Source organism: Pteropus alecto, unplaced genomic scaffold (genome assembly GCF_000325575.1).
Source record: "Pteropus alecto unplaced genomic scaffold, ASM32557v1 scaffold8, whole genome shotgun sequence".
NCBI lineage: Eukaryota > Metazoa > Chordata > Mammalia > Chiroptera > Pteropodidae > Pteropus > Pteropus alecto.
Genome location: NW_006494609.1, coordinates 24,702,227 through 24,726,340, shown reverse-complemented (window position 1 = coordinate 24,726,340; position 24,114 = coordinate 24,702,227). Strand labels below are relative to the sequence as shown.

Here is a 24,114-nt window from a genome sequence, read left to right as displayed (position 1 = left end):
GGGCCCGCCCTCTCCTGGCCGGGGGCCCGCAGGACTGCCGCGGGCTGACCGCAGGGCCAGGGGCCCGCAGGCTGCGTGCTGTGCTTCCGTGGGGCCACTCCACCCTCACCAGTAGACAGCTGTGTCGTGGTGCTGTGATGTGCATGTCCATGATGACCGGTGACGTCAGGACCTAGTCATGTGCCTGTTGGCCATGTCTGTTTTTTTGGAGAAATGACTATTCAAGTTCTCAGCCCACATTCTCGTTTTTTTGTGGACGAGTTTTAGGAGACGTTAATCCCTTATCGGACACGTAACTTGGAAACGTTTCCCGTTTCTTTGGGGCCCTTTTACTCCGTTGGTTGTTCCCTTTGCTGCGGGAAGTTTTTCAGTTTGATGTAGTTTCATCTGTCTGTTTTTGCTGCCTGTGCTTTGGGTGTCGTATCCCGGAAATCATTGCCCGTTCCAACGCCATGAAGCTTTTCCACTAAGTTTTCTCCTGGGAGATTTATAGTTTCATATCTTACAGCTAGTTGTTTACTGTTTTGAGTTAGTTTTCACAAGATCCAAGACAAAGGACACTTTTCATTTTCTTGCGTGTGGATGTCGGGTTTTCCAACGTCATTTGCTGAAGAGATGCCCTTCCCCTTCGAGCATCTTACGGGAGGTCATTGACTGTGTGTGTCTGTGTGTTGGTTTTTTTGGGGGCTCTCTTCTGTCCCCCGGGTCCCTCTGTCTTTGCACCAGTACCACAGTATTTTTTTGGTTTTATCTTTTAAGAATTTTTTTCCTGGTGGTTATTTTTTCTGCTTATTCCCTTTTGCCTCCTTTAAACCCTTTAATTTTCTATTTAACGTTTAATTCATTATTTCTCCTTTAACAACGCGTTGGAGGAAGTCTACGAAGTTACCTAATATCCTAATAGTTTGCTTGGAAGTGCGGGTACCGTGTTTACCTTTTACTGGCTAAGCTTCAGTGTTCTCACTCGAGGTCAAGGGCATGCCCTGTAAGAGTTCTCCTCTCCGGGCCATGTCGAGGGCTGCTTTGTTCTCTAAGACGTGGCCAGTTTTCATAACTGTCCCCCGGGCTTTAGAGAGGCATCGTTGCTGTTTGTGGGGTATTGAACTTAAAATGTATTTGTTAAATCCAGCCTGGGGTGGTGGTGTCCAGCTTCCCACGTGATCTTTTTCCCCTTAGATTGTCAAGTTTGAGAGCTGTGTTAGCCTCACATTAGCGTGGTTCGAAATTTGTGTCCAGCGCTTTGTGCTGTGTTTGGTTCTTACTGAACGTCTGTCTGCCTTTAGGGTGATTTTCTCTCCGTCATAAAATGTTCACCTTGGCGCCTTTCACGGCACCATCGCCTTGAACCCAGCGTGGCGGTGGCGTGACTGCCGCCCTCTGCCCTGGGCGACCCTGCGCGCGTGTCCCAGCACAGCCGTTTGTTCTTCGCATTTTTGCATTTTCTCGTAAATAGCATATCTTAGATTTTGCCTTTTTCTCCAGCTTATGATAGACTCTCGCTCAGGTCACGTGGTCTGAGTTTGTGGGTTGTTACTCTTAGCCTCTTCCCGCCCCCCCGGTTCTCACCACCACCCTGTCTCCTGGTATATTTGTCTTGAAATTTGTACCAGTATTTTTAAACTTCAGTTTTTCTGCTTCAAGAATTTAGTGTCAAAGTCCTATTTTAGTCAGGATGAGATCTTTTAACGTGCTTTTTAAAACCTTAGCTCCGATAGTTTGTTTTATTGAAAATAGTTAGAAACCTTAACAATTATATAATTTAAAAAATATATCTCAGTTGTTTTCTCCCAATAATATATTTTTAAGCAACCAAATCACCATATAAACCTCCAAATAAATCCGATACATCCAGGGTAGAAGTGGCCTGTAGCTCCACGTTGCCTAGGCCCAACCCTGTGTCTGCTCCCCCCTCCCGAGGCGGGGCATGTGGCCTCGGACACCTGCGGTTTCTGTGGCATCTGCTCACCTGGAAAGGGGGTGAGAGCTAGCAGCTTCCTGTGTTGGGAGGGGTGCGGCCGTTAGGGTCCTGGTCGTGGGTCGCCATCGGGAGGCACTGCTGGCTTGTGTAGGGCAGTGTCAGTTGGGTCCACGCAGTTCCTCAGGGGCTGGTGCTAATCTCCCTGGCCTCAGAAACCGTTCCTGGGTCCTTCACGTGAGCCAAAGCTGTCAGGGGACACATAGTGGTCCTCTTAGGAGCTCGCAGGACTTGAGGGTCAGAGCGTGATCAGGTCAGGAGGTGCGGGGAGGGAGCCGGCCCACGTGGCAGGAGGAGGATGCCCAGGGTAGTGGGGGATTCAGTGAGCTCACCAGCCCCGCCCTCGTGCCCCCCAGGGTCCCCCACTCTCCCCGGTGCCGCACTGTCTGCCAGCGCTGCCCCCTCACGGCGCCCGCTCCGTGGCCTCAGCCCCAGCAGTCCCTCTCGAGTGAAGCTTTCCTCTCGCCCGACGTTCGAGCTTCCCCGAGGGCACGCGTTGCAATCGCAGTGCTCGGCTGAGTCCTTAGGTGACTCGGTGGTGCTGCCCACGCCGAGCTGGGCGCTCTGTGAAGCCTGGGCGCCCGGTGCCTGGCCAGCCCGGCCTGTGTGCGCATGCGCATCACCCCTCCCGCTTCCGCGCGCCCGGCCGCTTTCCATCGGCTACCGAGAGGCGCTGAGGTACAGGGGTGACGCCCGTGGCTCTTGGACAAAGGGTCAGAAAGCGGAAGGTGGCATTTCACAGAGCAAGGGCAGCAAGTGGAAATGTAAGACGTGTGCTCAGCCTCGCTAGTAGCCCACGAACCGCCAGACGGAGCTGCAGGGTGTCGCGCGGGCGCCCACACCCACGCCTGCGGCGCCTGTTGGGGCCTAGCCCCCTGCCCCAGGCGCGGGGCACCGGCCGCAGCAAGCCCCAAGGGAGGGGGCCCCCAGGGAGCCTGTGCCGCGTGCGGCGGGTGAGGGTGGATCCGCGGGCGGGGTGTGCTTCGTGCCGCCTGGATGGTGGCGATGCGCCCGCGGCAGGGCACGACTGAGGCGCGTGTCTGCCGCAGACCCCTGCCTGTACATCCCGCGCTTCGCCCACCTGCTGGAGTTCGGGGACAAGAACCACGAGGTGTCCATGACGGCCCTCCGGCTCCTGCAGAGGATGAAGAGGGACTGGATGCACACGGGCCGGCGCCCCTCGGGCCTCTGCGGGGCAGGTACCCATGTCTGAGTCAGGGCAGCCTTCCCAGAGCTGCCTCCCAGCCTCTCCTGTGCCTGCGTCCTGGGGGGCAGAGCAAGACCTTACATGCTGAGGGGACCACCCGGCTCCCTGGCCTTGACCCAGGGCTTGACTGCTGGGTCGCTGTGCCCTGCCCCCATGCTGAGTCGTTACTGCAGAGCGTGGGTGCCCCAGCCTTTCAGCTGGCTCCCTGAACCCCAGGGGACAGCTGTGTGGTGTCCCCTCTGGTGGCAGTTGCCCACAGACAGTCCTGCTGTGTTCCTGGTGCCACTGGTGTGCCGGAGCCCCTGGACCTGGAACCCCTCCCCGGGAGGCCGGCAGGGCCCTTGCTCTTCCTCCTGGCCCCTTTCCAGGCACCCACAGGGCGCCTTCCTTCCCGACTGCGAGCCGAGCTGCGTCCTGTGCTCGGACGTCAGCAGGCGCAGCGCTGCCCAAGCTCCGTGCCCATCTCAGAGCCTGACCTCTGACCTCTGAGACTGCAGTGCAGGTTCCGGGTCCACTGGCCATGGTCTCCACGCACAGCACGTGGGGCCACCCCTTTCCTCCCCGGCCCGGGCCGTGTCCTCAGAGCCCAGCTCCGCCCAGCTTTTCCCAGACAGGTCCCCGCAGAGTTAACGCGCTTGCTTTCAGGGGCTGCGTGCAGTTCTCCCAGAGCGTCCTCTGGTTGTCCTTGTACCTAACCGCGGGCGACCAGCAGGCTCTACACACTAAGTGGCGGCCCACTCGCTCGCAGGGTGTTCTGATGACCCACAGGCAGAACGCGGCGTCTCCCAGCAGCGTGCCTGTGGCACGGCGTCCAGGCAGGGTCTCGCTGCCTGCAGTCCCCACCCCTCTGACCTGGGGCGCGGCACAGGCCTGCTTCTCAGGGCCCCGCGTGTGCCTTTCCAGCGCTGCTGGTCGCAGCCAGGATGCACGATTTCCGCAGAACCGTCAAGGAGGTCATCAGCGTGGTCAAGGTGTGCGAGTCCACGCTGCGGAAGAGGTGCGTACCACCCCCGCCCGGGCAGGGCGCCTCCCAGGGTCCTTGCAGGGGGGCCCCAGGGTGCCGCTGCCTCCTGTCTGGCCAGGAAGCCGTACGGCCACCTGCAGAGGCCGCATCGTCACGTCTAGTGGCGGCCCCTTCCTTCCATACCCAAGGTAAGTTGGGGCGGACAGTGGTTTGTGAAGTTGCCCAGGCTTGAAACGGTCAGGAAGTAGGCGCTGAGGGTGGCCGCGCCTGTCCCCTGCTCAGTGCAGCCTGAGCCACCAGTCGCTTGGAGGAAGCTGAGCTCAGAGGGCCTCAGCGTCCATGTGCCCAGGCGGCCCAGCGAGGCCCTGCTTTGCAGACGGGGTGGAGGGGTTGCTACCTCTCAGCTCCAGGGGCAGCTGCGCTTGGACTGTCATGAGGGAGCGTGGGGCCCTGGCAGCCCTGTCTGCTGAGTGCGTCTGAAGCACGTGGTGGCTGCTCTCCACCTTCGGGCACATCCCGTGGCAGTTTTCAAAGGCAGCTGGAAAATCATGTGCTTGTTTGACTTCTAATTTTTTAAAATTCTTTTCATTGAACATTTTGGAGATCACATGAAGTGAGAAAGTTAACTGAGTTGGTGGGAACGATCTTGAGCTGGGCAACCTGGTGAGGAGCCTGTGCCAGCCTGCCTGTGGGGGCCGTGGCAGTGCCGGGGCCCGGCAGGATCAAGGGGCTGCCGGAGAGTGCCTGGGCCATGCCCTGGCGGAGTGTGACTGGGGCGCTGGGCCGGACGTTCGGGGACGTCTGAGCAGCCGCGTCATGAGCTGGGTGCTGCTTTGGTGGCTGGTTTCAGGAGCATCAGATTCCGCTCCACGTCCCCATTTCAGGCTGACAGAGTTTGAGGACACCCCCACCAGCCAGCTGACCGTGGACGAGTTCATGAAGATCGACTTGGAAGAGGAGTGCGACCCGCCGTCGTACACGGCCGGACAGAGGAAGCTGCGCCTGAAGCAGGTGACCTGCAGCCGTGGCCGCGCGTCGCCCGTCAGCACGCGGGGCCCCCGGGCATTCTGCAGAGCCGCCGTTTCACGTTCTCACTCAGAACTCGCGCCTGGTCACCAAGGCCGGAGTGGGCCCACGTGCCCGCGCACGGCGGGGAGGGGACCAATGGGGGCACAGGCTGGGCTACGCTCCGGTCCTCGTCCCCATCCTGCCCCTAGGGGTGCCAGCATGCCCGTTCATCCGGGGGCTACACACGCATCCCTCTTGGCAGGCGGGCTCCAGGCCACAGCTCAGTGTCCCCCCGTCGGCCCCCTAAAGCTGCTGCTGCTGACACCCCGACTGGCAGGGAAGCTGGTCCCCGCGAGGCGGCGTCAGGTCCCAGGGCGTCGGTGACAAGCCCGGGGGGCCCGTGTCCGGTTGACGCTCATCCCACCACCGCACTCAGTGTCCTCGTCCTCTCGTTTTCAGCTCGAGCAAGTCCTGTCGAAAAAGCTGGAGGAAGTCGAAGGTAACCAGCCACCCGGCCACGCCGGCGCCTCGCGTCCTCAGGGAGGGCGCTCCGCGCTTACTCTCCGCTCCTTGTCCACCGCCGCAGGTGAGATATCCGGCTACCAGGACGCGATCGAGATGGAGCTGGAGAACAGCCGGCCGAAGGCCAAGGGGGCCCTGGCCAGCCTGGCACGAGACGGTCAGTCCGCCCTCCCCGCACCCGGCCATGCTTGGGTCACCGTGCCCGCCCTCCCGTGCCTGCCCTCCCACCTCCTTCCACGGCCACGTGTCCTGCCCCACCCCAGGCAGCTGGTCACCTGCTGGCCCTAACACCCTGTGCTATGTCTGGCTGTTCCTAGGACACCCCCGTCCCCCAGGTTTCAGCCCCGCCCCCCCCAGCAGCTCCCCAGCACCCGGGTCTTCCTGACTTGTGTCCTCGCCCTGCTGCCCTGGGCTGAAGTCGCATCCCAGACCAGGCTCTTGTTCTGGGGTCAGGCCCACCACCCTTGGGCAGAGGCTCGCCCCACGTGCCCTCTTTGGGGTCGGGGCCCTGTCCAGCTGCTGGGTGCATTCTTGGCAGGATTCCTTGCGTACATGTCCCCGCCTGCTCGGGTCGCCATGTAGGGGTGCCGCCCGACGTCCCCCTGCCCAGTGCTCCGGGGTGGCGCGTGCCATTACCGCAGCACCAAGCGACGTTCATGTGCCGCCCAGCGCCCCGTCCATGCTCCATGTGGGCGGCGGGCGCCCCTCCTCCGGTCCCCGCAGCCGCCAGCACTCATTTTCCTTGTCCACCTGGCCCTGCCTGGCACTCTGCTCATTTGGTGGCCTGAGGGACGTGGCCGTCCCCACCACAGCGCTGGCTGCTGGAGGCGGACTCCCCCCCGTTGCCTTCGGCGCTGCCGTTGGGGCGACGCAGACTCCGCGAGCCGCTTCTGTGCTCCCGTGCGCCAGGGCGGTCGTCACGGAAGTGCTCCCTGGTGCAGCGCGGGGTTCTCCGGGCGCGATCGGCCCCGGCGCACGGCGGCTCAACCTCACGTGCTGCAGAGCAGCGCGCTTTCGGCGGAGACCCGCTTCGGAGCCTGGGCGTCGGTCGGTGCTGGGCGGGCAGTGCGCCTGGGGTGCTCTCGTGATGCTGGCGGCGGGCGCACGGCTCCCAGCGCCCAGGCGCCCTCGAGGGTCACGACACCCACCTCGTGCTGCGCGTGCCAGCGCGTGTCGTTGCTGGGGTCTGCGTGGTCGCTTCCACCGCGTCCAGTTTTCCAGCGCCGCGCTGAGTAGTTCTGCTGCCTTCCTCTGTGCTAAGCCAGCGATTCCTGCTTCGGCCCTGTCCTTCCAGAACTTTTCAGTCGCTGCTTGATGCGTCACTCTGGGTGTGGGGCCACCCACGTGCAGGGCAGGCTGCCTCCCTGGCGTGGTTGGAGCCTCGACCTGCTGTCGTGACATCAGGTGCTTCCTGCTGCTCAGTCTCAGGCCGTGCGTCTTTGATGTGCAGAGCCAAGTGACGGTTCAGACTCCAGTGGGCGGTGGATGCGGGAGCCTTTTGTTGCTTGTACATTTATCACATTGTGACTGGCGGTTCCTCCTTTGTGCTGTTTATGGCGCGTCTGGCTGAGTTGTTGATTGGAGGTGCCTTTGGGGCTTGGGGAGGGGGCCGCTCTGCTACGGCCCAGCCCGGGCTTCCGCCCCGGGCAGTGGTCTTGACGCTCCTCTCGGCCTGATCCTCACTCATTCTGCCCCGTGATGTCTTACAAACACGGTGGCTGATGTCCGCCGCCCCCGCTGCAGCTCCTGTGGCCGGCATGTTGTGGGTGCCTGGCACCCCGGTGGGTCTGAGCGCTGCTCCGCACTGTCTGCCGCCCCCACTGCCGTGTCCTGTCTTCGTCCCACGTGGCAGAGCTGGGCTCTGCCCTCTGGCACAGGCGGAAGCAAGCTTGCTTCGGCGAGGCGTGCTCTGGACCTGGCTAGGGGTCGTGTGTTGTCCACTGGTTTTCTCAACGTCGTCACTTCGGTCCTCTGTTTGCTGGCAGCACCCGTCTGTGCCTGCCTGACGTCATCAAACAGGCATGTCCTTCCCAACCCCCAGCGGCTAGTGCTGTCAAGGGCCACCCTGCCTCCTGCTTCTCTCAGTGAGGCCGTGGGGATGAGGCCTTGTCCACATCTCTCCAGGTTGGTTGGCAGGTGGCAGACCCTTCGCCCAGCCCACCTGGAACTGAGCGGATGAAGCAGTGTGCCTCTGGCCCTTGGTCGTGCAGCTGCCCCTCAGACCGTGTGCCCTGTCCTGTGTCACTGTGCCCTCGGGACACGCTGCAGGGAGGGAGGCCATGCGAGTGCGGGAGGTGATCAGATGCCTATGGGAGAGCCGAGGCTGGAGGGCAGTCGGGGCCGGTGGAGGAAGAAGTGGCCGTGGCCGTGGCCACAAGGAGGGGCCCGTCCCTCAGAGGAATGTGTGGCATGTGTCCAGAGCTGGGCTCTGGGACCCCCAGGGACAGAGGGCAGAGACCACTGCCCTCCCGCTGCTCGCCTCCTGCAGGCACGTCAGGGGACATGCGTGGTCACAGAGCGGGCTTCACGGTGGGGTGGGCGGCGTGGAGGGAGGGCCCGCGGGGCGCCGTGAGGGAGGCGCACACACGGCTGGGCACGTCCCGGGGCGGCAGACCCGTGGGACCCGCGCAGGTTGGCCGGCCACAGGCCGAGGCAGCCTGGGTTGGGCTGCGCGGGCCCTGCAGGACCGTGCTTTTCACGTGGGGTCTAGTGGGGTCCCAGAAGGGCCCGCGCTGAGCCGAGCAGCTGGCTGGGCCGCAGCAGGGCAGGCATTTATACCTGCGAGAGACCACCCAGCACTTTCCAGCGTGGCCACGCCACGTCCACCCACCAGGCGCGGGGGTGTCCGGGCCACCTCCAGCGGGGCGCTCACTGTGGCTTCGTTGTGTCTTCGTCAGGACGTGGCGACCATCCAGGTGGTCTCTGCTGAAACGTCCATTTGACTCTTGTCCCTCCCACTGGGTCGTGCATTTTCTCGTCCTGGATGATGGGGAGCTCTTTGCGCCTCCTAAACGCGCGTCCTTCGTCAGCCGGGGGCTCCGCTGTGAATCTGCGCACTGTCCCGGTTTCGCTGAAATCCGACCCATCGGTAACTTGAGGGCTCTGTTTTTTGGTCCTGCCTAAGCTGTTTTTGCCCAGCCCAGAGAGCCCAACCTTTTTCCTTTGTTTCCGAGCCGGTTTGCTCCGGGCGGCCACGCGTCGGCCTGTGACCCGTCTTGTGCTCCTTCCCGTCAGGCGTCGTGGCGGCTGCGGTCCACTGGAGGGCGCACGGACAGCGGGGCCCGCCCTCCTGCCGGCTCTGGCGGTTCCTCTGTTCTCCGCTCACAGTGGAGCCAGTGCCGCCTGCAGCTGGCCGGGCCGTTGCTCTGCACAGAGGGGCTCTCCCCGGTGCTCTCCGCAGCTGACAGGCGGTGTGTGGAACTGTGTCCCCAGGCTCTGTCGAGGACGCAACGGCCAGCTTGTTGGGTGAGGAAGACGCCGAGGACGAGGAGCTGGAGGCCGCTGCCAGCCACCTAAACAAGGACTTCTACCGGGAGCTGCTCGGCAGAGGCGTCCCCGGCAGCTCAGAGGCAGCGGGCGGCCCAGGCCTGGGCGGCGGGCCCCCCGCCCTAGAGGCCCTGCTCGGGCCCCTGCCCACGGCGGCCAGCCTGGGCATCTGCGAGCCCGTCCGCGAATGCATCTCCTCCCAGAGCCGGGACCCCAGTGAGCACCCCGGGACAGGCGGGCGGACAGGTGGAGGCCGGGCGATGTCTAGGGCCATGGGAGGCGCAGCCTAGAACGGTGGGCGTGGCCAGGGCACCCCAGCACGTTCTGACACCCGAATGGCGACAGCGCGTTGCCATCCCTGGGTCCGTCGTCTGCGGGCCCGCTGGCCCAGGCCCCGGGCTCGCGGCCGCACTCTCCTTCCTGCCCCCCCTGGGGGCCCAGGACGCATCCTCGTGGTGGCGTCCTGCGAATCTTAGCTGAGCATCCGTGGCCACGTGTCACAGAGGGGCCTGGGGGCAGACCGGCACTCTGCGCCCGCCCCTCTGTGTGTGTCCACCCTGTGGGAGATGCTGGCCGCGGGCACTGTCTGCACGGCTAGGCGGGCGTCGTTCACTGTGCCAGCAGTGGTGGGTGCTCAGCAGGGGACTGTCCCCCCGAGCCCACTGGGCACGGGTGCTGGCAGGTCCAGATCCGTCGAGTCAGTGCCAACAGCGGGTCCTGTCCTCTGCCGGGAGAGTCCTCCCCGGCCCCACACTGCAGGCTCAGCACCCCCACTCTCCTGGCACTGAGGGCTGGAGCTCCGTGTGAGGGGACGCTGCTCAGAGAAGCCGTCCAGCCGCTTAGATGTTTATCTCCTGTCCTGTGGGCTCAGAATGGCAGTCGGTGACTGTGCGTCTGCCCCGATGACAGTGGTGGTCTCATGGGGCAAGGGACAGTGACACAGACGCAGCCCATCCCTTACATCCAGTTGTCCCATGAAGGGGCTGCTGTGTGAATGGAGCCCGGGGCAGGTTCTGCAGGGCGCCAGACGGCACGTACAGGGGCCCCGAGGCAGCACCCCGGGACCCTGGAGTCGAAAGAAGCGGTTCTGGCTTGACCTAAGAGCCCGAGATGGGCCCAGAGGGACGCGAGGGGCGCGCCGGAGCGCCCAGGTTGGCCCTTGCAGGGCCTGGGCTGCAGAGCAGAGACGTGGCTGCAGAGCATCCTCCAGGCCTTCTGCGTGTGGGCTGCTGCGGATGGGACTCAGCGGCAGACAGCAGGGGCCGCCCGCATTTCTGGGCCGTGCAGGTCATGCTGCCGACCCAGCTGGGGCAGGCCAGGGGGCCTGACGGGTGTTGGAGTCATCCTGAGCCCGGTCACTGAGGGCTCCCCAAGGCCCCGTCCTGCTCTGGAAGGCTCCTTTGTGGGACGCAGGGGGGCCGGTGCGGTTTGCTTTGCAGCCCACTCAGCGTCCCGCCCCTTCACGTAGGGGGATGTCTGCTGGTCCCCGCGCGCGGCGAGCAGAGGCCGGGGCTCCAGAGGCCACCCCGGGGCGTCCGCGCTAACTGGGAGCTGTGCTTCCTCTAGAGGATGCGAGCGGCGATGGCGAGTTGGACCTCAGCGGCATCGACGACCTGGAGATCGACAGGGTGAGCGGGGCTCTGTGCTCCCCCGGGGCCGGCCCCAGGGCACAGGCGCGGGTCCCACGCCGACCCGTCTGGTGGTGCGTCTGCGACCCCGGGCGCCCCGCACGTCGTGTCTTTGGAGAGGCCTTAGCGGCTCCCACAGCTCGTTCCCTGGCACGTTTGTCCTGCGGGCTCGTCCCCAGCAGACACGACGTTTGCCCCTGACCGCGCGGCGGAGCTCCGAGGACTGTGTCGGTTCTTCAGCTGGCCTCGCGCCCACCCTCCGGAGGCTCTGCGTCCTCGGAGCCTGCGGCCCCGCACCCCGGCTGGCCGCCCCTGTGCCCTGGGCGGGGCGGCAGGTCCCCTTGGGGTAGAGGCCCACCCTGCTGTTACATGAATGAGAAGCACGTTTGTGGCCGAGACCCGAGCGTGCTCTCTGGATGTGACGCCGCTTTCTGCCCTAGTACATCCTGAACGAGGCGGAAGCCCGCGTGAAGGCGGAGCTGTGGATGCGGGAGAACGCGGAGTACCTGCGGGAGCAGAGGGGTAAGCGCCGGCCCGCCTGCCTGGGCGCCCGGGGCGCAGGGCCCTGCTGATCCTGACGCGTGTGGTCGTTTCAGAGAAGGAAGCACGAATCGCTAAGGAGAAGGAGCTGGGCATCTACAAGGAGCACAAGGTAGGGCATGCTCCGGGGCGGACGCCGGCCCTTCCCGCCCGGTGGCGGGGGCTTCCAGCCGGGCCCTGCCCTCCGGCCCCGGCCCTGCGGCCCGCCGCCCCTCGGATAGGCACGCTCTTGAGCTGCGGGGAGCCCCAGGAAGGCTGTCGGGACTTGGGGCCTATGGTGAGGCTCCTGGAGTGTGTCCCAAGTCAGAGAAGCACCCGAGGGCCCCTCCCTGCTCCACCCCTGTGACCCAGCAAAGACTGCTCCTCACGTTGCCCCTGCCCTGTTCGCGGTCATGGCGACACAGCTCAGCCACTCCAGATGGTCGGGCGGGGAGGCCCCTAGTGGAGCGAGGGAGGAGACAGGAGCCTGCACGGCCACTGGAAGGCTGAGCCCCAAGACCTCTGGGGCTGAGAGAGGCGGACTCTGGAGCTTGGGGCCCCCTGTACCACTATGGAGGCTGCTCAGGAAGGCTGCTGGGTTGGAGAGCCAGCATTGGGGTGGGGAGGGGGTTTCTGCAGGAGGCCTGCAGCTCCAGCACCCAGAACAAGGTCCAGGGACTATATTTCTGTGCTGGGTGACATCCAGAATACGGGAAGCAAGCTCCCAGCTCTGCCCTCAGCCACCGACCCGGTGTAGTCAGAGTCGGCAGGGTGGGCTGCAGAAGCCCCTGTGGCCTTGGGCTGGTCTCCCAGCTGATGGCAGCGGCTGCCCAGGTCCCGCCTGCTGGGGTTGGTGCAGCTAGGCAGATGGGCCCCGGCCAAGGGGAGGCGCAGGCCGGCCCTCCACAGTGGGGTCTTCCCTGGAGTCCGCTGGCCCCGCTCTCACAGCCTGTGCAGCGCCTGGCGGGTGTGCAGGCTCCCTCTGCAGACGCCCAGGAGGTGTGACGCCGGGTCTCCACACAGCCCAAGAAGTCCTGCAAGCGCCGGGAGCCAATCCAGGCCAGCACGGCCGGGGAGGCCATCGAGAAGATGTTGGAGCAGAAGAGGCTGTCCAGCAAGATCGACTACAGCGTGCTCCGCGGCCTGGACAGCAAGGGCGCTGGCGGGCCGCAGCGGGAGGACACACCGCCCGTGGACAAGGCCAGCACCAGGAGGCTGCCGCGCAGGAAGGGGCCGGCCAGCAGGAGCGGGGCCGACCCGGTGCCCGGCGTGGGGAAAAGGTACCAGGCCGGCAGGCTGGGAGCGAGCGTGGGGGGCAGCCAAGAAGGAGCCTGGCTCTGTCCCGGGGAGCAGATGGGCCCGCTCTCCTCTCCGGGGACTGGCGAGAGCAAGGCACTGCCGGGCCAGTGGAGTGGATGCAGGGGAGACCACGGCCGTGTGCGCCGCTCCTGGCGAGGGCCCCTGAGGGCCCCTGCCACACCCAAGGCCGGTCCACCTGCCCCTGGCCCAGGAGACGAGTCTGGGCTCTGCTGCCACCTACCCAGCCCCAGGCATGGTAGGCGCTGCAGGCACTTGCAGTCACCCGAGGGGAGGGCCGTGTGGGGCTGCAGCCCCACCCCGTCCAGCCACGCGTTGCCACCATCTTCGTTTGGGATTTACTTGAGAAGCTAAACTTTGATTAGCATTTCATATTCTTTACGGAGGAGTAAACACTTCTCGGGGTTTTCTGACACTGTCTCTGGATTGGGTACTGCGCACTCGCTTCTCAAGCCCCTGAGTGCCCAGCACAGCCTGTCACCGTTCAGGCAGCTGCTTCCAGTCCTGCTGCAGGGACACGGCTGGCCTGCCCGACTCTCTGCCCTGGTGCCCCCCGTCTGCTGGGACCTGAGGAAGTCCTTTTCTGAGCCGGTCCCCTCCTCGCCGTGTGGTTACAGAGTGGGCGCTGTGTGGACTGCCTTGCCAAGGGGGGGCCTGGCATCCAGCACAGGTCTCCCTCCTGCTCAGGCTGGCCAGTCCACCCTTCGGTGAGGCTGCGCGTCACCCTCATGCCACTGCCCACAGCCCCATGTCTAGCATCTGCGGGCAGGCAGAGGGCAGGCGTGGGCGGCAGTGCCCAGCACAGAGGGGCCCCCTCCCAGGGCCCCAGGTTCTGTCCAGGCTGTCAGCAGGGAAGGGTTGCAGGCAGGCCTGGGGCTTGGCCGCGGGAGCCCAGAGATGCCTGTACCTCACCAGCGGCCGGCTGGGCTCAAGGGCAGCGTCTCAGGTGCTCGCAGGCCCCCTGAGGCCTGGCCAGCGCGCCCAGAGTCAGGTGCTCTTGCGAGAAGGGCCTGGAAATACGGCCCCCACTCCTTACCCAGGCCCTTGGACGCTGCCCTTCCTCATCCCGCTCTCCGTGGACCACTGCACCTCTCTCCAGCTCCGCCCGGCCTCGCTAGTGAGCTCTCCTGCCGAGAGGGCGGGCCTGGCTGCCACCTCCCGGGTTCTGGGGACGGGATCTCCTGCTTGGCCTGGGGCACCGGGGGAAGGGCTCCCTCTGAACTTGGCCTGCAGACGGCGTGTGCCTGCCTGTCTCCTGTTCCCTGGAGGCCGCTGGCCGAGACTCTTGGAGCCTACTACCTGGCCCTCCTCTTGAACAAGCTGTCCACACCGAGCAGCCAGCCCCTTGCTGTCAGCCGGCCACAGCTGTGACTGTCCACCCGTTGGTGTCCCCAGGGTTCACCGGCACGCCACATTGGGGCCTGGCCTCGGGGGTCCCAGGGCGGTGGGCTGGGCAGGTTCGGGCGCACTGTGCAGCTCGGCCGTCTGAGCCCCTGCGGCTCCCAGCAGTGTGTGTCCCCAGCTGCCCCCAGGCTGTGGGCCCTGCCCCCGCCTCTCACCACCAGCCAGGGTGTGTGGGGTTCCTGGGCCTGGACAGCTCCTCTCAGGCGGGAGTTCCCACTACTCCTCTGGGGCCAGTCAGCACTCATCAAGATTTGGTATGCTTCTTTTTTGGTCCCTTGCAAGTGACAGCATGGACAGGCACCCCAGCTTTGCGTTTGGAAGGTCTGGGGGAGGGCGAGCAGGCCCAGTGGAAGGGGCGCTGTTGGCAGAAATCGGGGTACCCTGTGCTGAGCGAGGGGCTTGGACTGGGAGGACAGGGGCAGTCTTGCGTCCTAGAGCTCTGCTCCCCCTCCCCACCCCTCCCTCGTCCTCCACCCGGTGTTCCGTTGCAGGTTGAGGCCGATGGTTTCCACGCAGCTGGCTAAGAAGGCGGCCACAGGAGAGGTGCGTTGTGTGGACAGGCCGGAGGTGGGGAGCTCGGGAAGCAGTGGACCCGAGAGGGGACCCTCGAGTTGCTGGGAAGACAGGCACATTGCTCCACGTGGCCGGGGAGGAGGTCCTGGGAGGGGTCTGGGGGCCGAGAGCCCGGAGCCCACTAGGTGGGGTGACTGTGGAGCTGTGCACCCTCCGGCCCTGGCCTCAGGCAGCCTGCGGGCTGGCCCTTCGGAGAGCATCTGGGTCTCACCCGGCTGCTCCGGCGGTCCAGGTCCAGTCTCACCTGGGGCTCAGCTCTCCAGGTCAGGCTCAGGGCCCCTTCCCCACCGCCCGCCATTTCCAGGGTCTTGGTCCCTCCCAGGAAATAGCGGAGAAGCAGGTAGGCAGGTCCAGCGGGAGGCCCAGGGCAGCTGCAGGTGCGGGAGGGGGCGGGGCGGGACAGGGTCACCGCTGGTCAGGGAGCCTTGCTCTACACGCTGTCCCAGAGCCTGTCCCCTCGCTCACAGGCCCGGTTCCCGACCTCCCCCACCCTGGGAGCCGAGCCTGCGAGGCCCGCGACGGTCGTGGTGGAGAGCGGGCCCGTGTCCTACCACCCCGAGGACGACCCCGAGGAGGAGGACCCCGAGGAGGAGGACGGGGAGCCCTGCGTCAGCGCCCTGCAGATGGTGGGCGGCAGCGGTGAGGCTCCGCGGGCCCCGGCGGGGTGGGCACGGGGCGGGGTGGGGGCCCTGGAGAGCAGCAGCCGCCTGCGTCGACTCTGAACGAAGCGGGTGGTTCATGGACCAGCCGCGTGGGTTTGGAGCCCACTCAGGAGGCAGTGGGCACCGGGCTAGCCCAGAGGGTGGCCCTGCCAGAGGACTGCGGTCCTGGGCGTTGACCGCATGCCAGGCCGCTGGCCCCCAGGACCTACAGCAATGAGACCAAAGCGGGGTCCCCACTGGTGGGGGCCCCGTGCATCCGAGGCCCACAGAGCTGGCGCCAGAGCCTCGGGGGCGGGGCGGGGCGCTGGGCGCCTTGGCCCACAGCACTCCTCAGCCTCTGCCATTGTCCCTGCGCTTTGCAGATTACGGCTGTGACGGTGACGACGATGATGGCTACTGAGGTGTGACCTTGCAGCTGGGGAGTGTTCCGGTGGCGGACCCCGCTGTGTCTCGTTGGGGATCAGACGGGGCCTCTGGGGCTGGAGCCCACAGACGTGGGCGCCGAGACCCTTGGTGACAAGAGGGTGCTGCCCCGCCTGCTCTGCAGTCCTTGTCCCACGGCCTCGTGCGGCGTCCGTGGCGTTTGCCATTAGGACTGTTGGGACCATGTTTTGAGCAATGCAAGGCGTGTGTCTCCCTAGCATGGGACTTGACCGGTGTCGTCATACGGGTGGCCAGACGTGGCCTCGAGACCTAGCGGCCTTTGCGGGTGGACTGTCAGGTCCCTTCTGAGGGAACAGGCACGGGAGGCCCAGCTGGCGGGTTCCAGGAACCAGTCTCTGCCGCTCACGGAGCCGGGTGCCCTGCGCCCCCTCTCGCTGCCACCGAGAAGCACCGCGTTCAGTCTCTCCCTCTGCTGGTCCTGTGCTTCCAGCTGCAGTTCTCCGCCAGCGTCCGGCCTGGGCGCTGGGGCCGTGTGGTTCTGCGCCCAGGAACCCCGGGCACCCTGCCTGGGCGGCAGTTTTGCAGCCTGAGCCGAGAGCCGTGGCGCCTGGCATCTGAGTTGGCGTCTGGCTCGCGTCCTGAGGGAAGGCACGCGGCATCCCCGAGCCTGGCCGTCCTGCTCGGAGTGGTCCCCACCAGCCTTCACTGCCCCGGGGGCCGGGCCTCGCCCAGAGACCACTGTCAGCCTCTTGGCTCCGGCGTTGCTGCCCTGGATGTGGCCAGGGAGGGCGGGCAGGTGCCTCCGCCCACTGGATGCCCTGCCCTGGCTCCACCCGCTCCCCAGGGGAAGATGAGCGGGGTGCCAGACGACCCCACATCGCGTTGCAGGGCCCATGCCGTCTCCCGGAGCACAGCAGTCTGCGGGTCGGGTTGGGGACTTTGTGGTCTGGTGTCCATTCCTGGCCTTGCCCCTAGACCTTCTGGGAGGCGGGCCAGAGGGCAGTTTGTGGAACAGGAAAGCTTAAGCAGAAACCCTGAGGTTGTGGTCCGTTGTTTCACGCGTGACCCCCTGGAGGCCGGAGGGGGCAGGTGGGGCCTGAGGACTCCACGCTGGAAGGGGGTTGGGGGTGGGCAGCTGTGGCCGGGCGTGTCTGGCTGCAGCTGGAGTCACCCTGGGGTGGGTGTGCGGGGAGGGGGAGTGGGTGGGGAAAGGCAGTCTGCAGGGTGAGGGAGAAGCATTCGGCGTCAGGGTCCTGGGCCGCCGGGAACCTGCAGTACACGGACATGCGGGTGGCCAGTGGGGAGGGGACAGGCCAAAGGTGAGCAGCCAGTGGCCGATAGGACACCTCTGGGTCACGGCCAGTGCCTGTGTGCAGGCCACCACTGCCACACACGTAGGCCCGCAGGCTCCGTCCCACATTTGCGTGCTGCCTTCCCAGCTGTGGGACAGCCCGTCCCATCGGACCCAGGGCCCTGGGGGGTGGCCGTCCCCAGCACTCTCAGCTCTCTGGACATCTGCCCCAAAGCCAGGTCTCTGCAGCTGCTGGCCCCAGAGTGGCCTTGGCAGCACCCTCCCTGGAGGGGCTCGGGCTGCAGCTGTCTCGCACCCTCCGTCCAGAGCTGGGATGGGATGCCCCCTCTGCAGCCCTGCCGGCTGGGCCCAGGAGTGGGTGCCGCAGGGCTCAGAGGCCTGGTGCCCTGGCCTTGGCGAGCAGAGCTGGGCCCTCCGAGACCCTGGGGTCGGAGTCCCTGGGACGCCTTCCTGGGGAGTGGGCTGTTCCGGAGTGGCCGTAGCCATGTCCTGGCCCCAGCCATGTTGTGGCCCCGCCCTCTGCCGTCCAGTGCTCCTCCCCTCCCAAGGCCTTTCTCCCGTGCTCCGCCCTGCGCCTGGTGGCCTCCCATGGTCTGAACATCACTGGGGTTGTCACTGGCTCCCCCGTGGGTTCTAGTGGGTCTCAGGTGAGGCCAAGAGGAACAGGATCCTGAGTGAACGCCCAGGGTCACCCAGCTGGGAGGTGACCTCCCTGGCGCCTGTCTGACAGCCACCCACTTCCTGGGGAAGTGGCCCTAGGAATCCAGGGTCAGGCTGTGCCTGTGATTAGGTGTGAGCGGGTCCTCCTGGGGCCTGGCTGGGGACAGCACGCTGCCGTCCACCAGCCTCACCACAATGCTGGGGGCAGCTGGGAGGAAGTAGCCTGCTCCCCATGTCAGCCCTGCTCCCTAGGGTCCCTGAGCCCACCCAGCCCTATCAGTGCCGGGGTCTTTTGTGAGACTGGAACAGGGCCAAGTGCCATGCTGCGGCTTTCTGGGGACAGGAATTTGTCCACAGGTGTGTGGGTCCCGGGCAGTCCAGAGGCATGTATGTGTCCCTCAGGGCCAGAGCCCAAGGCTGGCCAGGCTCTTTTGCCACCACACGTGTCACACTGGGCGGTGGGACCAGGGCCTGCCCGCTCATCCTGCAGGAGGGCTTTCCAGGAGGTCTCCTGCCGTCCTTCCCCACGCTGACTCACCTTGGCCAGCTCAGCCTCCCCCTAGGGTCCTGAAGCGGGAAAGGTAAGGCCTGAGCAATGGTGGGCTAGGGGCTGTGCCAGCCCAGGAAAGACAGTGCAGGTGGCCTCAGGTGTGCGCACACCCATCTGTACACAGGTACACATTCACTCGTGCCCACACACACACCTGTTCACTCATGCCACAGGTACATGTGTGTCCTGACCTGTTGCAGCCTCTGGACCACTGGGGCAGGCAGGGACTCCAGGTGGACCCAGGTCCACTTGGGTGGCTGAGCTGTCACCTGTTGGCCCATTGGTGTTCTAGCCAGTCTCTTAGCAGGGTGCTGTGACAAGGTGCACCCTTCACCCACTCCCCACGGAAGGTGGGGGAAGGGGACTGGCCAAGGTCAAAGGCTTGTCTGTGTCTGTGGCACCTGCTGTGGTCACCCAGCCCACACCAAGCGCTGGGCCACAGAGCTAGGACTGCAGGCGACCTTCCTCGTGGGGTGGGGACGAACCAGGAGGTAGGGCAGTGCCCACGCCAGCAACGGGCAGGGCCAGGGGCAGGACCCCAACACCAGGGCGCCCAGGTGAGCTTTCTGAACCTCCTTGGCACATCCTGGGACCCTGAGCTGGCCGCGGGAATGGGGGGACAGTGCCAGGAGCAGACCGATAGCTCCACCTCCCAAGAGCTGCGAGGCCAGCTCCACCCCTTCTCTGCCGTCCACTGCTCAGTCACCAGTGACGCTGCGGTCGCACCGGCCTGCCCAGATTCAGGCCTTGCATGCCCTGGGCCCATGCACCTACCTGCTCCTCCCCACCTCCCCAGGTGGCCCCACAGGGGCACTTGGATTGGTCAGGTTCTCAGCAGGCAGCAGGGCTGATGGCCACAATCCACCTAGACCACCTGAGGGCCTCTGGAGAAGGGCAGATGGCCAGGATGCTTCTCCACAGAGCCCGGCCTGAGCCCCCGCCATGCCCTGCGAGGGTCAGTACCTCCTCTGGCAAAGCCACCGACTCCCTGCTCTCACCCCCGTCACAAGTCCTGGGCCCCTGGGCAACAGCAGCACTGTCTGCCCCCTGTCCCTTCGTCTACCCCCATCCCCACCAGCCCCATCCAGGCCTTCGGGCCACAGCACTGACAGGCCGCACCCTCCGGCCCCTCAGCTGCTCCCTGGGGACGTCGGAAGGGCAAGGTTGGATTGGGCTGGCCCAGGACCAGGTCCACCCCCGGCGCTGCTGCGTGGAGGGGCCAGCAGGCCTGGGACCGGGAGGGGGGCTCGTCACTGTCCTGGGTCTGAGAGGGCTGCAGAGTGGGGCCTGCCGCCTGTTGCCCACGCTCTGTGTTGAGGGATTCAGGCTGGGAGGGGTGTGGTGTGTGTCCTGCCTGCAGTCCCATGCTTGGGGCCACACTGCAGGGGCTGCTGGGTCACAGCAGGACAGACTTGGCCTCACCGAGGGTCATAGGTGGGGCGTGGAGGAGCGGGGTACCCAGGGGTCTGAGCCTGCAGGTCCACATCAGAGAAAGGGGGTCTACACACTGCCCGCCCGGCGGCCACTGCGGCACTGCTCGGGGGTGGAGGTGCTGCCACCCCGTTTCCTGAGCAGTGGAACTGCAGGCTCGGCCTGGCCTGGGGGCTTCATTCTTGTCACCCCCTCCTGTCACCATGGGCCCCGCACAGCACCGCCCAAGGCTGCCGTGCCAGCAGGACCCCACCCCGAGCAGGCTCACGCTGGGCCCTTCCCGGGCGGAGGGCCCTTTCTGGCAACAGCGAGAACTGCTGAGGGGACACCCCCGGGGCTGGCATCCCCAGTGCCCTGTTGGGCAGCGCAGACCCAGCCCAGCCCACTGCAGGATCGGCCCCAGTTACTGCAGCCGTAGCCCTGGGCTGCAGGGGGCACCCCAGGACCGGCTGGGCTTGGGCAGGGCACTCAGCTCCTGGGGTGGCCCCCTGCCTGCTCCCTGCCACGCTCAGGCGTGCCTGCTTGGGGCTGACACCCACAAGGCCCGGCCACCACACAGGCACCCTGGTCCCTTGGAGCAGATCAGGAGGGTCCAGTCGGCCTCTGTGGGGAGAGGCCCTGAGCCAGGGCCCCCAGGCATCATGTCCAGCTCTGGCACCGTGTGTGGGGCCATGCCTGCATGTGGGCGGTAGCTGGACTGGTCAGCACCTACGTGCCTGGCAGGGTTGGCCGGTCCCTGGGGAGGCCTGGGTCCCAGCCAGGCTGGTAAAGGGTGGGGGCCCAGACTTTGGCCTCTGGCACTGACTGCCCAGGCCCTTCAAAGGGCAGAGTAGGGGCTCTTTATGGCTTCCTGCCGGAGAAGGACCTGGCTCAGGAAGCCATTGTCCCCACACAATGGGCCCGTGGGGACCCGGGAGGGCAGGGGCTCCAGACTGGGACCAGCCCTGACCTCGACCTTGACCCTGGCCTCCCACTGACACTCCATACACAGTGCCCTCACTGCCCTGCTGTCTGGCTGTCCAAACCAGTGAACAGCTCCTGTCTAGGGACAGGACACCAGGAGGGGCCCCGGCTATGGGGAGACAGCCCTGCAGGTCACGAGGGGGTGCTCTGCAGCCCAGGTGGCTCACGGGCAGGAGGGGTCACCATAGGTGACAGAGAAGCCATCACAGCTTGTGTTTCTGTGTCCCCTGCAACCCGAGGACCCCACCCCTTGGGTTCCCCTCCCAACCGAAGCCCTTCACGGGGACATTCCTTCCGACCCCACCGAGGACTCTGGGACGTACGTCTCCCACTCGCTGTCCCCCAGAGTGGCCTCAGCGAGCACTGGCAAAACGCTGGCCTGAGTTGCGTGGGGACCTGGCAGAGGGGAGCCCGGCCAGCAAGGTGCCTGGAGCAGCAGACGGCAGGGGAGGGGTGGGAGCGGGGTCTGAGCGGGCGGGCCTGTGGCCGCAGTGTTAGGCGATGGGGAGCAGTGGGTGCTCAGGGCAGCCGGTGGGACAGTCCGGAATGACAAGGTCGCACAGGGTGGCCTCCTGGGCCCCCTCGGTGCATGCTGGCCCTGGGCAGGGAGGCTATTCAGATTCTCCAAACTACTGTCTCTGGCCCTGGCCTGGGACTCTGAGTGTTTGGGGGTGCAGTGTGGTGTTCACATGACTCAGGCTACAGGAGAGCCCGTGCATACGCATGCACACGCAGTCACACCAAGCACCCCCAGCAGCACTGTGGGGCCCGGCCAGCAGGCGGCGCTGTAGGATGGCCAGGCGGAGCGGAGCGGGCAGGGAGCCTCTGGCCACACGTGGGACGAGGACCCTCCTGCAAGCTCTGCATGCGTGTGCGTGTGGGGAGCAGCTCCACGCCAGGAAGGGCAGGAGCCCCCTGGATCGACGGTTCCTCTGCCATTTACATCTGCCCCGGGGGCGGTCCCCTGATCAGGTGGAGTGAACCTCAGGGCCTCTCTGCCCCCCACCTGTGGTTCTGCCCTTCCCCTGGCATCCCCAGGCGCCCTCGGGCGGGGGAGGGGGGAAGCAGAGGGTTCTGCCCGTTGGCGGCTGAGGGTCCTAGGTCTGTGCAGTGGTGACATCCCTCAGGAACCCTTTATAGGGGGGAGGCCGGGTTTCCCAAAGGAGGAGCCGGGCAGGCCCCAGGGGGCGCAGAAGTGGCAGGTGGGCCCCGACCTGGGGCGGGGTGGAGGGCCAGGTCCCTGGGGTTGGGGTGTCGTGCCCGTTGCAGTGTAGGGGGACAGTGGAACCCATGGGTGGGGAGCAGTGTGTGGCAGAGGTGGGGGGCTGTGCTCGGCACTGGTGGGCCCTGGCCCCACCCTGCTGGCCGTGGGCAGCCAGGACTGGAGGGTTGGACAGACAGGTGAGCGCCTCAGCCTGCTGTCTGGGGTGGGGAGTGGGCCCTGCCCCCTGAGGAAGAGCCCGCTGGGTGGAGGACAGCAGGGGTGCAGGCTGCGGGCCCTGGGAAAGGGCGCGTGAGCAGCCAGCCAGGTGCGGGTTGGGACAAAGGCGGGCGGGCAGGGCTGCCCCAGGCCAGGCCCTCCAAGAGTCACCTCTGACCTGGAGTCCCAGCACCACAGGCCCAGACCACATGGCCGCAGGAAGCGCTGCAGGCTCGTGAGGCCACAGTCAGAGCTGCCGGTCTCCTTCCTGTGGCCTGAGCAGCCGAGCTCAGCACCGGGCAGGGGCCCGGCGGGCTGGCAGCTACCGATGCAAGACCCCGTGTCTGAGGCCCGGCCTGGATCACCCACAAAACAATGCAAATGTGACCTGTGAGGACAGGCTGTGCCCGAGGACGCCACGGGAGATGTCACGGTGGGCCGGGGAGTCCCAGGTAGCCTCTGGCGGGAGGGACAGCCACAGTGCTGGGGCAGAGTGGGGAGGGCGGTCAGGGCCAGGGCAGCGTGGACGGAAGCATGGCAGATGGGGTGCCCTGGCTCGTGGGAGGGGCCGGGGGCCATGACCCCAGGTCACTGAGCTGCGGTCTGGGAAGCCTCGCTGAGGCGCCCCACCCACACGGGCATTCTCGAGCCGCACCCCTAGTCACGGCCACCCTTCTGCACCACGGCACACCGTCACGGCCACCACCGCCACCCAGGCTGGGCCTGTATCACCAAGGCCACACTCCAGCACCCTCCACACAGCACCACCCTCACCAGGCACCCCACCCCACCCAGGCCCCAGCCGAGAGTCACCATATATGCCCTTTATGCCAGGGCTGGCCTCCAGTGGCCACCTCCACAGCCACTGCGACCACCACAGCAGAGTAGTGGACAGAACTGGCCCGAGAGCAGCTGGTGCCAGGGCGATGCCACCCCATCCTGGCAGAGGCCCTGCCCACAGCCTTCCAGTCCCTGGCCGCCCACTCAGGCCCCTTGCCTCTCCCCAAACACTTGGTTTCTTCCTGACTCAGGCCTGTGTCTGGGTTGCTCCCTCCTTCTGTCCCCTCCTCGCCTGACAAACCCAACACAAGTGTCACCTCCTCCGAGAAGCCTTCCTTGTCCCCCAGCTCCCCGTGGCTGGGTCAGAGCCCTCTCCTGGGCCCTGCAGCCTGAATGCCCCTTTGGCCTGACTTTGCCCACCCTGCGTCATCTCCATCCTGGGTGGGGAGCTCCCACCAGGCCAGAGCCTTGTCCAGGGCGTGGCCCGCTGGCCAGCGGAGGCAGTGCCAGGCAGTGCTGGCTAAGCCCTGGGCTGGGCAGACGGGAGCAGGAGGCCACCGTGGGCCTGAGCTCTGGACTCCCTGCCTGGAAGAGGAGCCTGCCTCAGTCTCCCCAAGCCTCTAGGTCTTGCCCTGCTCAGCCCCTCTTCCTGCTGTGGCTTTCTAAGGGGGGAAGGGTCAGGTGCCGGGCCCCACCCCCAACACACGCCCTGCACTCACTTGCCTTGGTTACAGCTCTGCGGCTGCCTCCCAGAGGCCCGCAGATCAGGGGTGGGGATGAGGGCGCACCTGGGCTGAGGCAGCACTGGGCTGGGTTCTGGGTGGGGACCCCCACTGCTCCGTCGCAGCTGGCCTCCCCGCTCAGTTCTGCACACTGAGCTGCCCATGTTCACTGCTGTCCCCAAGGGGGAGGGCCCCAGAGAAATATGGCCCTGGCTGGCCTCCCGGGCACCCCTGGGAGGCTGCACGGACAAGCCCGCAGATTCCAGAGGGAGCGAGAACGTCACCTCTCCCTGCGTGCGCCCCGCCCCCACGGCGCGGCCTGGAAGAGGCCCCCGACCGCGGGCGTGAGGACTCCGCTGCCCCCCACCCTCGCAGAAAGCCAAGGGGTGCGGGGACCCGCGGGGCGGCCCTCCCGGCTGTCTTCCACCCAAGGAGGTGAAGCAGGCGCGTTGCGGCGCCATGTGCCAGCAACAGGACTTCTGATGCTGTTTTGGGGAAATAAACACCGCGCCCCGCCCCACGCATGGCTTCATTTGCGGCGCCGGGGCCAAGCCGGCGACCAGGGGTCCGAGTCCAGCGGGGCCCGAGGCGGAGCCGGTTACGGGGCGGGGCCTCTCGGGGAGCCCC

General features: G+C 65.9%; 1 protein-coding gene across 7 annotated transcripts in view; it reads left to right on the top strand.

The window, feature by feature from the left end:
- BRF1 (BRF1, RNA polymerase III transcription initiation factor subunit) overlaps window positions 1-16,687 on the top strand; it is a 62,280-nt gene extending 45,593 nt beyond the window's left edge. For 4 of the 7 annotated variants that reach the window (XR_003044116.1, XR_003044114.1, XR_003044113.1 and 1 more), the window contains 11 exons: window positions 3,025-3,174; window positions 4,086-4,179; window positions 5,031-5,157; window positions 5,614-5,653; window positions 5,741-5,833; window positions 9,109-9,378; window positions 10,729-10,790; window positions 11,231-11,312; window positions 11,387-11,442; window positions 12,333-14,573; window positions 15,071-15,167. Coding sequence is in view for 2 of the 7 variants with exons in the window: in XM_015599639.2 (XP_015455125.1) it covers window positions 2,274-2,739; window positions 3,025-3,174; window positions 4,086-4,179; window positions 5,031-5,157; window positions 5,614-5,653; window positions 5,741-5,833; window positions 9,109-9,378; window positions 10,729-10,790; window positions 11,231-11,312; window positions 11,387-11,442; window positions 12,333-12,589; window positions 14,522-14,573; window positions 15,071-15,242; window positions 15,628-15,665 (1,959 nt within the window). In the remaining 5 variants the exon portion in view is untranslated. Of the gene's footprint in view, window positions 1-23; window positions 2,740-3,024; window positions 3,175-4,085; window positions 4,180-5,030; window positions 5,158-5,613; window positions 5,654-5,740; window positions 5,834-9,108; window positions 9,379-10,728; window positions 10,791-11,230; window positions 11,313-11,386; window positions 11,443-12,332; window positions 14,574-15,070; window positions 15,243-15,627 lie in introns of those variants that run through there. The other 3 variants (XM_015599639.2, XM_006925613.3, XR_003044112.1) reach the window with 3 other exon arrangements.
- The last annotated feature ends 7,427 nt before the right edge of the window (window positions 16,688-24,114 follow it).